This window comes from Rhynchophorus ferrugineus, unplaced genomic scaffold (genome assembly GCF_030347505.1).
Source record: "Rhynchophorus ferrugineus isolate W39M unplaced genomic scaffold, kcgeb_rfMv2 rfM6, whole genome shotgun sequence".
Classification (NCBI taxonomy): Eukaryota; Metazoa; Arthropoda; class Insecta; order Coleoptera; family Curculionidae; genus Rhynchophorus; species Rhynchophorus ferrugineus.
Window position 1 is genome coordinate 12,526,865 of NW_027472585.1, and position 14,168 is coordinate 12,541,032.

The following is a 14,168-nucleotide window of genomic DNA, read 5'->3' on the forward strand; positions in this document are numbered from 1 at the left end:
TTATTTTTTGTTTTATGATTTCTAAGAAAAATATTACTGCAAGACTGAAACTGAAAGGACAAAAGTTTTATAATAAAAATGATAACAAATTTATTTCTTTGTTTTGTTTCATTTACCTGATGTTGTTAAATACTTTTAAAGCCAAAAGTGGTGAATATTACAGAAAATTTATTGCAATTTCAATATGTACCATTAATGAAACTAAAAATACTGAAAAATACAGAAATTTCGCCAGAAAATTGTCAAATGTTAATATTGTGTTTATTAAACAACATTTTTAATGTGATTATTTTATTGTTAAACCTTGTAAATTAAATTAAAATAATTATGAATATGTATTATTACAATAATCTCAATTAACGTCAAGAAATAATAAGTTATTGCTTTTTGATATATGTGAAATATGATTTATTTTTTGTTTTATGATTTCTAAGAAAAATATTACTGCAAGACTGAAACTGAAAGGACAAAAGTTTTATAATAAAAATGATAACAAATTTATTTCTTTGTTTTGTTTCATTTACCTGATGTTGTTAAATACTTTTAAAGCCAAAAGTGGTGAATATTACAGAAAATTTATTGCAATTTCAATATGTACCATTAATGAAACTAAAAATACTGAAAAATACAGAAATTTCGCCAGAAAATTGTCAAATGTTAATATTGTGTTTATTAAACAACATTTTTAATGTGATTATTTTATTGTTAAACCTTGTAAATTAAATTAAAATAATTATGAATATGTATTATTACAATAATCTCAATTAACGTCAAGAAATAATACGTTCTTGTTTTTTGATATATGTGAAATATGATATACTTTTTGTTTTATAATTTTGTAAGTTCTAATAAAAATATTATTAGAAGACTGAAAGTAAAAGGGCAAAGGTTCTAAAAAAGCTAAATGTAATAGTAATATGTAAACAATTTCACATATAGATCAAATTATAATATTAATGGTGAAAAAATACGCATGTGCAGATCCACCAAATATTCTCTTTTAGAACTTCGTCATAAACATGAACTGCCTTTGATTATAGAAAATGTTGCTGTTGCTCTTTGAAAATTTGATTAAAACGAATTGACATGATTATTACAGTTAGTATTCATCCTGCTGGTGCTTTTTAATGTATCTATCATAGAAATATATTATTTTAATAATCCTATTATTATTCTCAGTTAAATTAGAAATAATCGTTTATTCATCTAGACCATATCTCGGCTAAATTTCCTCGTAAAACCTTGATATTTTGCGTGGATGTTGCTGAAGAGTGGATTCAATGTCTTCAACATCGGTCCCCTTCTTAGGGGTGTACTTTTTGATCAGAAGCCGCTCTGTTTCATCAGAAAGTCGGCGTCGTCGTCGGACGAATCCGTCGACGGGCTGGACACGGTGCCCATGAGGGAGGCGCCCAGGGTTCCCTGTCGCGAGTAACTGGGCCTGCGGGAACGGCTGCCCTGCTGTACCAGCCAGGTGGGTCGCTTCAGGGACGACGTCTGTTGAGGGTGGTTGGGGCGACGGTATTCTTCCGGAATAGAGTCTCGGGTTAGAGATCTGGACAAATTTCAGGATAAAAATATTAATTTCATTCGGCAACTTCATGCATTATGGTAATTTACACAAAATATTCGACTAGAACTAATATTTATTCATATCTGTATATATTTCGTTGGTCTCGCTAAAACTCGAGAACGGCTGGACTTATTTGGTTAATTTTGGTTTTAAAATATTTGTAGGAGTCTAGGGAAGGTTTAAATGTTGAGTAAATATAGGATAACTGCGAGAAAAATAGCACAGATAACAATTTCGTTCTCCCATAAAAAGTATCACTGTTACTGTCGTCAAGAGTTCCACTGTCACAAAGGATCGTTATTGTTGTTAATCGTCAAATAAGAGGTCAATTGAAAAGTCCCCGGACTGACATATAGATGGCGCTACTAGAATTAAATCTATATTATAAAGATGATTTTAGTCCTAACCCTCAGATGCGCCTATAAATTTGACAGCTGTCGGATCATTAGTTTGTAAATTATAGCATTTGGGTGAATTCTGTATTTTGTATTGAATTTCGCGTGTTGATAAAATATTGCTTTTTGAAGGGACAAAATACAGTTGAAGTGAAAACTTGGCTTGATGCCGAGTTTCCGGGCACTGCCGTAGGAAAAACAACCATCATGTATGCTAAGTTTAGACGTGGTGAAATGAGCACCCCAGACGGCGAACGCAGTGGACGCCCAACAGAAGTTACTACCGACGAAAACATTAGAAAAATCCACAAAATTGTTTTAAATGATCGTAAATTGAAATTGAATGAAATAGCGGACGCTCTAAAGATATCAACTGAACGTGTACATCATATCATTCACGAATATTTGGGTATGAGAAAGCTTTGTGCAAAGTGGGTGCCGCACGAGTTCACTTTTGACCAAAAACAACGACGAGTTGATGATTCGGAGCAGTGTTTGAAAATGATCAAGCGTAATAAACCCGAGTTCTTGCGTCGATATGTGACAATGGATGAAACATGGCTCCATCATTTCACTCCGAAGTCCAATCGATAGTCATCCGAGTGGACTGCACATGATGAACCCGCTCCAAAGCGTGGGAAAACGCAACAGTCGGCTGACAAGGTTATGGCGTCTGTATGTTCGGATGCTCATGGAATAATTTTCATTAACTACATTGAAAAAACAAGGACCACCAACAGCGACTATTACATAGCGTTATTGGACCGTTTGAAGGACGAAATCGCAGAAAAACGGCCGCATTTGAAGAAAAAGAAAGTGCTGCTTCAACAGGATAATTCACCGTGTCACAAGTCAGTCAAAATGATGGCAAAAATCGATGAATTGAGCTTCGAATTGCTTGAACTGAGTCCTATTTTGAAGCAAAGGGCAAATCGTACTATAAATTTGGTATCGAAAAGTTGGAGGGTCGCTATAATCAGTGTATCACCCTTGAAAGGAATTATGTTAAACAAAACAAACTAATTTTGTCAAAAAAATGTGTTTTACTATGGTAAGCCGGGGACTTTTTAATTGACCTGTTATTTTCAACCTATGCGCCTGGAAATTTATGTTGTGACTGAAAATGTTGAATGATTTCTGGGCACTGACTGTTTAACACTTTACTATGATGATTTATATTGCACACAAATGTAGGTACCTAACACATTTAACAAAAATATAATTGAAATATTTACCTTTGTTATTATTTAGTTACAATTTTACTACGCAAGAACTTTCTTTACTGTTAATATCAACAATGGCAAGAAGACAAGGATCTGACTTAGGTCGTGAAAATTAATCAAATGTGAGACGAGTTACCTCATGTGCTAACCGTACCGATTACCAACGATATACAGAAAATTATAATAATTGTATAGGTATGTTGGGTTCGATTCTTTGAAAACGAAGTGGATAATCTTGTTAACATCAAATACAATAACATTGAGCACTACACCATGAAACTGAGATATTCCGCAGACACAGTACTTTTATGATCCAGGAACAAGCGGTATTCTACTACTATTTGGAAATAGATTATGTGTCAATTAGTGAAGTGCTAATCATTTGTCAATATTGTAATATTGACCTGACCACCAGATCCAGTATGCTTATCAGTTGCTGGAGTGGGAATAACCCTAATCACTTCTAGGCCAACATTCAAAAATATAATAGTTGTTTCCAAATGACGTTATTTGGTGTAACGCATATTGTATAGGATAATTTCATGATTAATTTCAAGTTATTATACCAGAAAATATTTTTAATAACTCTCAAATTCGTAGCAGAAATAAGTTAGGAACATTGTCTTAAACATAAGCAGATGCGAAGACAATTTTGTCACTTACTAGAAGCTCTGCCACCAACCGGATGCTGACATTGATATTATGACATTAGTTACAATCCAACAGTGAAGCGAACGTTATCCAAGAACTACAAATGTTTCTTCATCAGAACAATGACTTTGTTAAAATGTTCACACAGCATTGGATCTGACAGCTATAATATCATCAAACGTGACAAAACATCCGCTGGTAAGCGCGATAGGTGTTTTAATTCACCGAAAATGGATGAAATCATCATTGTTATCGTAGAAGAAAACTTATAGATACTTTAAAACATCCTAAAAAATATATCTATATATATTTAAAATAAGAAAGGAAAGTTCACCGCGTCATCTAGTATTTATACAAATATATATCTCTTGTACCCGTGTGTATATCACTAAACCTCTGCTATATATTTGGACCGATTTTAATGTAATATTTTATGTGTGATTATGTCTCTTCGAGAATGGTTTGCATTTACAATCGGACTCGGTAGGTGGCTTCAGGGTTCCTTAATTTCTTAAAAATGGTATTGTACGAACATATCACAACAAAATCACTAATTGAAAGCTATTTTGTTCATCTTATAATATTTGTTTTTCTGTCAAATTCAAATATTCTATCCAAAGATAAAGCCAATGTTCGAACAGGACAACGTCTGTTGGGTGTACTAGTATAATCATATTCATATTATATAATTTCAAGAGTTTTATTAATAGTTATGTAACTTTAAGGAGTTAAGCAAGAGTAAACTTTGGTAATTAAAAACAGCTTATAAGGAATATCATTCGTAACCAGGTAAAGTTCAAAAATGCAAGAGGAATTCAAAGCATCAGCTGCCAAAATGTATATAAAACGTAAGCGCCCAACAATATTTATGAAATTATTGAGATTTATAAATGTCTTTAGGTATAGTAAAGACAAAAAAGGTTTTATACGAGTTGAAGCATAGAAATGGTCTTTTCTCGTATGACTTACATATAAATAAACTTAACCATGTATATTCTAAATAAAACCGCAATACTTTTACTTGACCTAGGTATCGCCCTGTTTATATAATTATATTTTAATTGAAAAATCCGATTAATAATGGATAGACAATGACATTCCTTGTATTTTTGCCATTGAAAATATAGTGTAAAAAATATACGTGTAGTAACGATACTCTATATTAAATAATATATTCAATTAAACGTAGCCTGAAATATATATGTTATAAATGCACATTTTTGCACAGTGTTATTTCATGATTTTCAATCATCTATATCTATTTAGCATAGCTTCTATAGCAGTATGTTTACATTTTCTTTATTTATCTTGTAAATAGAATATAATTCAAAGAAAATAAAGTGAAGTATATATAATAGGTATAATAGGTAATAATATAATAGGTAGTGGAATAATATAAGAATAATATTTAATTGGCTGAATTAAATTTACCTTGTAGAAATTGTTTTTCTATCATTAAAATGTTCAATTAGTGCAAGGTTTAAGGGAAAATCATTGTGTTTTGTTATGTTTTTACGCTTTTTTCAGAGGAGTGTGTAAGGATTGAAAATATTTGGAGGGAATTTCAATGTATAAATTCTTTTTATAGTTATCTTTTATTATTAAAAAAGATCTCTGCCAATTTGGACCATTCTGTCTTGCTTTTGCTCAAAATATTGCGTCAACAAGCGATTTTCCTGCTTTCTGCGTTATTTTGCAGATACCATCGCTCTGACAACTAACTTGTTTCTGTTTTATACACTCTTCCCATAGTTGTATGGTATAATGAGAATTTCTCTTATTTCTGTGTTTCTTTTCCTGTTCTTCCTTGTAAATCTTTTTACTCTCTTAGTATATTTCATTTCCGTTGCTTGTAATTCAGTACTATCTGTTAGCCGGCTTGGTGGCGCAGTGGTAAAGGCGATGGGACGGTCCACCTACTGTTGCGATTGCCGCGGGTTCGAATCCTGCTGGGGCATGGTTGTAAATTTATATTTGTGATTATTTAAAATTTGTGAATGTTCTAGGCAAGAGTGTAAAATCCGACAAGGAAAATGATCCCAGTCACGCCAGTAACCAGGCTGGGTAAGACCGGATGTCTTCTGGGACGATTTCTAAAGTTGGTAACTCGCCAGTCGGTAGGCTTAATGCTGAGGACTGTGGTTCGGAGCCTACGTTAAACTTTAGGCCTAATCCAGACAAACCCATAGTTGTTAAAAGGAGACTTTAAAATATATTTAAAAAAAAGTACTATCTGTTTTTGATTTTACAGTGGGACGTTAAAATTACTCTATGTAACGTTTCCTATACTTACATTTTCGCTTAGTTCGATATATCTTTTTTGTTAATAATTTTTCTATACGTAGAATAAATTCATAATTTTTCCATTTCTAGCATTAATTTACTTTTTCTTGATTTCTACTACTTTGAATTTCTATCAACAGATATTTAAATTAATTTATCTTTATATCTTTAATTTTTCAATATGGGCATTTATTTTTTCTGGACCATAAATTTCAATTTGCTATTGTTCAGTATCATTCCATATTCTCATAATACCATCTGCTTAGGATTCTATGTCGGATTTTTTTGGTCGTATTAACTCGAATTATCAATCGTTATCATATTTTTTTAATAAATAGTACTGTTTGAATTCTAAAGGTGTTTGATTCCTTGTATGATTTATAATGACAGTATTTATGTTTGTTCTATATATTCCTTGAATTAATCTAATCCCATTATAACTTAGTCCTATCTATTTAATTACTTTCTCTGTCAAATTACTTTTAGAAATATAAACATAATGTAATTATATTCTACAGATTTTTATTGTTTCTCTATCATGAATTACTGAATTATGAATATGTATTTCAAATATGTAATCAAAGTTTCATATTAGACTAATTAGATATGTACTAATATCAATTAATATTTCTTAAAACACTGTAATTAAAAAACTGAAGATGCATGACCATTATGACCAAATTCTTTTGGCAGCTTAAATCGCAACCGTTAATATGATTTGTGTATTATAAAGGGCTTGCGTAAAGGTATTCGCTTCTTGAGAAGCTGTAGGTTCTCCTCCTGATTTTTTCTCAAAAATTCAACCAATACTTAGCGTGGCTGTTAATATTTAGGTTAGTTTAGATGTTAGGATGAAACCAAATAGAAGATAATTGTAAAGGCTATTCCATATATCGAACTCAACGGCATGTTCGAAGACTGAAATTAAATCGTTTTACTCCAACAGTCTTAGTATAGACTGATCATCTTTTAAAACATAAAGAATAATCCATTTTTTCAATTTTTTCGAAATGGTAAGTTTTATCAAGACCTTCAAGACGGTGTTGCTTCTAATAATTCATTTGACCCAAGTCTCTAATCATCCAGCTATTTCTTCAGGTTTGGAAACAATCCCGAGTGAGTAGTTGTTCGTACCCCAATTTATGATGTGCGCATCTTTAGGTTCTCTTGATGGAACAATGATTTTTTCTTCGTCAAATGCGATCATTTTTGCTTCAACTCAATATAACATCTGTCCAAGATCGGAGTTGGTCATGTCTGGTACACGTTAATCCGAAAAATGTTTTAATTGATACTTGGTTTCTTGTGTTTTGTGACGTATCCATGCTTTAAAACAACAAAAATGAATTCTTAATCAAATGGAAATAACATTTTTCCATATTTCGAAGGAATACAAAATAATTTAACGTTGTATTACTATTCATTAATATTGGAGAGTATGATTAACATAGTATGAATCGCACAGTAGACTCACAGATGGCAGTTGAGGTCAGCCAAGATGCATTTAAAGTAAATACGCAGGAAATTCAAGAAATCCTGTCAAAGACTTATCAAACTGCCCTCTTACCATATTGAAGTATATGTCACTAATATATACTGACTAGGGAAATGTATAACCACTATTTTTTTCTAAGGAGTACAAGATATAAGTAGATGTCATTATAGTGATTGTTAGTGATTATAGCTTATAGTTTAAAATATTTTTGTACGAGATTATTTGCTTATTATGATATTCTAAAAGAAAAATTTCTATTACTGGTATAATATATTGATTAACATCTTGTTTAGTTTTATCTGGACACGTATTGGAGACTATTTAATAATGGCTCAAATTATATGTTTGAGTTCGTACAAAAAAACGTGGAAAATAGAAATCGGCATCGTTTTGGATAAATCTGCTTTGCCTCGACATAAAGCAGTGTGCAAAAAGACAATGCTCGTTTTCTCTGCCGTGTGCATACAGTATTTACCTCATCCGAAGCTCCGCGTTATTAGCTGAATGTATTCAACACAAGAGGCTTAACAATTTCAATAAATATTAATTAATAGAATGAAAAATAAACAGATGTTATCTATGTATGTGAGCGATTCGATGTTTCTGCGCTCGCTGGTTATAAACCATCATAAAATTCATTTACGCGCTTGCTGATAAGAAATGGATACGCCGGGTTTTTTGGGATCCCTCGTTAAGGACGAGTGACTTATAGTTTGATGTTGTAACTTGATTTCGTACTCACGTATACGTTATTAAACTAGGGTTAATCTGTAGATAATACTTGGTGAGTTTCGATATATTTCTTGACGTAATAATAATTCTTCGCGACATATACCATTTGTATAATTATTTAAATAATATTTAAATAATTTTATGAATATGATGCCCTTCAAATTCTAGCTTGATGTTTTAAAATTTCAGTTAATAATTTTTCTAATTTCTTTCTCTTTTTTAAGATTGCTCAATTATTTTCTAACCAGATAATTTGTTTTGTTTTTTTTAGAAGAACTTATCATGCTGTATTGTAGTCAGAAGGAGCCTCTTTGGGGCATACAGCAAGTAGGGGAAAATATCCCAATGATTCGGTAGCAAGTTATTTTTTAATTCAATCATTTGATAATAATTTTATGCAAAAATTCCTTTTTCATTCAGTTAGATTGTCATTGTCATATGTCATATTTTGAAAAATTAACTCAGTTTTTGTCTATGGGATGATAACAGGACAATTGAAAAGTCCCTGGCCTGTGCGAAATAAAAATCGTGGTAAAGTATTAAACAGTCAATGCCGAAAAATCATTCAACATTGTCAGTCACAAAAAAAATTCCAGGCACGCCCAAAAATTGACAATAACAGGTCAATTGGAAAGTCCCCGACCTACCAGAGTAAAACACATTTTTTGTCAAAATTAGTTTGTTTTCTTTAACATAATTCCCTTCAAGGGTGATACACTGATTATAACGACCCTCCAAATTTTCGATACCATTTTTGTAGTACGATTTGTCCTTTGTTTCAAAACAGGCCTCAGTTTCGGCGATCACCTTTTATTCGACGATAATTTCTTCCCAGCGGGCATTCTTTTGAGATTTGAGAACAGGAAATAGTCTCTGGGAGCCAGATCTGGAAAATATGGTGGATGAGAAAGCAATTCGAAGCCCAATTCATGTCATTTTTGCTATCGTTTTCACTAACTTGTGACACGGTGCATTGTCTTGGTGAAGCAGCACTTTCTTTTTCTTCAAATGCGGCCCTTTTTCGGGGATTTCGCCCTTCAAACAGTTAAATAATACTATGTAATAATCGCTGTTAATCCTTCCTTTCTCAAGGAAGTCAATGAAAATTATTCCATGCGCATCCCAAAATAACACCATAACCTTGCTAGCCGACTGTTGCGTTTTCTCACGCTTTATAGCGGGTTCATCGTGTGCAGTCCACTCGGATGACTGTCGATTGGACTTTGGAGTGAAATGACGGGGCCATGTTTCATCCATTGTGATATATCGACGCAAAAACTTGGATTTATTACGCTTGATCACCTTTAAACATTGCTCCAAATCATCAACTCGTTGTTGTTTTTGGTCAAAAGTGAGCTCACGCGGCACCCACTTTGCACAGAGCTTTCTTACACCCAAATATTCGTGAACGATATAATGTACACGTTCAGGTGATATCTTTAGAGTGTCTGCTATTTTATTCAATTTCACTTTTCGGCCATTCAAAATCATTTTGTGGATTTTTTATATGTTTTCGTCGGTAACAACCTCTTTTCGTCGTCCACTGCGTTCACCGTCTTCGGTGCTCATTTCACCACGTCCAAACTTAGCATACCAATCCTTGAAGCTTAATTTTCCTGGGGCAGTGTCCGGAAACTTAGCATCAAGTCAAGTTGCTTGCTTCAATTGTATTTTATCCCTTTTTATCCATTTTTTTTCAAAATAACAAAAGTTGTTTCACTAAAAATGCTATAATTCACAAACTACACTACTACAAATCCGACAGCTGTCAAGTTTATACACGCATCTTTTGAGGGTTAGGGCTAACTAAAAAACATTTTGATTTAATTCTAGTAGCGCCATCTGTGTGTCAGCAGGGAACTTTTCAATTGTTTTCTGAACAGATATTTGGCATTTTTAAAAATTATTTAGAAAGCTGAATTAGAGTGAAAAGAAGACATGCAATTGATGTAAAAATGGTCTCCGTTTGTATTCAGTTATATTGTCATTGTTGTGCGACAGATTTCGTATCTAAGTTGCTATGAGATTGTATATGTTTTGATATACTTTCTGATGCAATTATAACTCTTCTGCACCACATATGGCATTTTTATTCTCATTTTTACATTTATTTCAGGTTAGATAGGTGTTTCAAAAATAGGAATAAAGAAACAATAATTGAATATAAGTAACGCTTCAGGCCTCGGGGACCGCTACCTTACCTAAGAGATTTGAGAAATAGACCAAACTAGAGCAACATCAAAGAGGTTTTGTCCCCGGCGAGAATCGAACCCGCGACCTCCGCTTGTGAGCTGAACGCTCTAACCGTAACACCGTAGAAGCAGTTTACTATAATATTTGTACGACTTTTCATATGATATAGTGAGTGTTGCACTAAACGACTTCCGATTTTCCATCACATCAGTTCAAAAATAACATTACACAAACATCTAATTATTTTAGATAAAAATATGTAAAAACATTGTACTTTCTTTTGAAATTTAAGGGGTTCCCTCGATTTCTCCTCCTTCCCCCAACTGATCCTGACTTGATTCCAACCGGACTACCTCGGAAGTGCAGTCTTACGAATAAAAAAATAATTTTGAAAATCGAAATATATATATATATATATATATATATATATATATATATATATATATATATATATATATATATATATGTATATATATATATACATATATATATATACATATGTATATATACATACATATATATATATATATATATATATATATATATATATATATGGCCGAAACCATAAACTCAGAAATTTGCTAAATCTGCAAAATCGAGTCTAAAATAGCTTTATTATTGCAATTCAGTAGTTTATAGAATTTGTTTTCCTATCTATAATTTTCTCTCTTAGGAAACATGTATGATGGTAATTCCAATCACATTTTTACAAGTTTACAATGGATGCATTAATGGTACATTAAGAGAGGACATATAATAAAGACATTTCTTCACATTAGGGCATCCTTGTATAATATATTTGTGAAATATTATTTCAATAATTTTATAACTATATGGTGGATCTGTATTTTTCCTAATATAACTCCTTCTATTTCTAACTATTTCTTGTTTTACTTGGTGCTTTTGAAACTATGTTGTAAGATTATTCCATTTCATTGCACACTCCACGATTCTATTCTTGTTTAATTTTATATATATTTTGGCATCGTAATTATTGGACAACTCTTATTTTCTGGCGTTTTGTTCATGACAAATCTAACCTCGTACCATACTCCTCTAGACTTTTGACTAGTTTTATTGCAACAACCTCTGTTGAAAAAATCACTTTGAGGATAACGATTTTGGTCGTTTGGATTGAATCAAGAAAAATAATAAATTTGGAAAAAATAATATCGTAATAAAAACATTGAAAACACAAGTCGATATTATTAGTGAAATTGTTTTTGCTCATTATATTGCAGTTTAATATCAGGCGTTTGCTGAATGACTAAGTAATGATGAAAGATCACTGTCATTCATTTATTATAGAAAGGTTAAGAGGAATTCTTTCGTTTCAAATTATAGGAACTTGATTAATCGTTATAATAGCAATATGAAAATTATTTACCACCAAGAAAAAGTAAGGTCATAATACTTCATGCGTTTAGATGATTGCAATACGTTATTTATTGTAATTTGCAGTATAGTTCATAATTAATTCAACAACAAACAATGAAATTACAGTTCTTTTCTTGGTAGTATGTAATATTCATTTAAAAGAGTCAGTGAAGTACGTAAACTAATTCGTATACAGTAGCAAATAGCACTTAGATGAGAACTTAGATATAGCTTTAATAAAGCTGATTGGCCCGAGAAATTTTGAAATTAGTAGTTATGTCGTATCTCTCATTTCTTAATTTCGAAAAAGCGACAACCCTTTCAAGGCTTCGGTTAACGGTTCATCGGTTAACTATATTTAAAAATCTCCATGATAATATAAGTGATCTGTTTGATTATTTCACATTCACGTTATTCTTTCGCAGCGTGCGGTTAGAATTTATCAATCATACAAAAAAAGTAAAATTTTCCAGGTTTATATAACAACACAAGAAGACAAACGAACAGATATAAAAGCTATGACACGATGTAGTCGGAATATATTATGCCATCTCCTTTAAAATATATAGCATAAAATGTTTTCACAATCCTTCTATTTGTAACACAGCATATACGTTTCTAATATAAAAATGAAAAATGTTGAAAATCTGTTGAATGATCATTTATCAGCAATAATTTTTATGTAGAATTATTTGTTCTTCACTGACTGATGACCACTTTAATGAGCAAAGTGCCCACATAAAGGTACCATTGGTAAGAAATGCTGTAAAAGTAAAAAAAATGGTTCGATAATTAGATCAAATCAAACTAACAAAATTCCTTTGACACGGTATAGCGGTACACAGTACACGGTGTAGCCAAAAAGATGGGAAAAAGTTGTATTGTCGTGAAATAATGGAAAATATTTTTTAATATATATTCTAAAAATTTTTTTCAAATTTATTTTTACACTTATAATTTTGGCCTTCTTAAAATTGTTGACACGTTATTGTTTTTGGTGCGGTACCAAAAAAATCGCATCAGGTACATCTCTAACCAATTTGAATGTTATAGCCGCACTGATAGCCAAAGTGTGATGAAAAATCTGTTCAGTGCATTGAACATATTTGGATTTGTACCGAGCAAACCCCGGCATTTCTGGAAGATTTTATTTTTATACTTCAGTGATATTATGGTAACTTTTGGTACAATATATGAGTACTGGTGTCCACGTTTTAAAAGTGACGATCTTGATACTGAAGACAACGTGAGCATTGGCCAGTCAACAAAATAGTTTATGAAGGCATTACTCATGATGATCCAACTAAAATGCAAGAAAAATATGCAGAACTATTGGGTGTTTGAGGTGAAAATCATGAGAACGATCCAAAAGTTTGGATATTTTCAGCTTTATGGCTCGAACCCAAGAGCTATTGAAAGGCGTTTGGTTATGTGTAAAATATTCAACGCCAAATGGGAAAAGTTTCTTGATATATATCAGTTACAATGATCGAAAAATAACCTAGTCATGCACTAACACTCACGGCAACACCGAATATCCATGACTCCAAGTCAAAACTCTGTATTTGGTGTCTGAGCTGAGCACTGCGCGAAGACAGCCGCAATACGAGAAAAGACACAATAATATTATTCTTCGGCATGACAAAGCTCGACCTCATGTTGCAAAACCGGTGAAAATATACTTAGAAACCTTAAAATGGGAAGTACTACCTTCTAGATCGTATTTTTCAGACCCTTCTCGTTCTAATTATGATTTGTTCCGACATATCTAAATAAGTAGGGTCGTGAGCTATTTGAACAGCTACCGAAGAAGCAGCGGCTATCGATAAACAAGTCTTTGTAAAAAATACATTCTACCGATTTTTTACAAAAAAAAACTTTAAATTAAGAAAAATCTTTTGAAACTACTTTATAGGCCATAACATTTTTATAATAATCTAAACTACATTACTTTCTAATATTTTTAAGTTATCAATTATCTCACGTAAGATTTTATGGTTTTTACTTATTTTGTGTATTGTTTTGTTCCCTGGATCGATTTCCCAAATCATTTTGACCTATCAGATCATTCTATATCATGGGTATGTATGCTATCGCTTTTAAAATCAAACCGCTGTTCGTATGTTTATTATTCTGTTGATACGAAATCCGTCGTAAATCGAATGTTTGAGGTACTAACCATAGCCTTCCTTTTTTCATAAGATTTTGAGATACTTTTAGGTATATATTGAAACGTTAAATTCGAG

General features: G+C 32.1%; 1 protein-coding gene across 10 annotated transcripts in view; it reads right to left on the bottom strand.

Annotated features, from left to right (window-relative positions):
• Nucleotides 1-1,211: 1,211 nt before the first annotated feature.
• Nhe2 (Na[+]/H[+] hydrogen exchanger 2) overlaps nt 1,212-14,168 on the bottom strand; it is an 84,589-nt gene continuing 71,632 nt past the window's right edge. For 9 of the 10 annotated variants that reach the window (XM_076408092.1, XM_076408087.1, XM_076408089.1 and 6 more), the window contains one exon: nt 1,212-1,555. In XM_076408092.1, coding sequence (XP_076264207.1) covers nt 1,324-1,555 — 232 coding nt within the window. In that variant the 3' untranslated portion in view covers nt 1,212-1,323. The remainder of the gene's footprint in view (nt 1,556-14,168) is intronic. The other variant, XM_076408090.1, reaches the window with a different exon arrangement.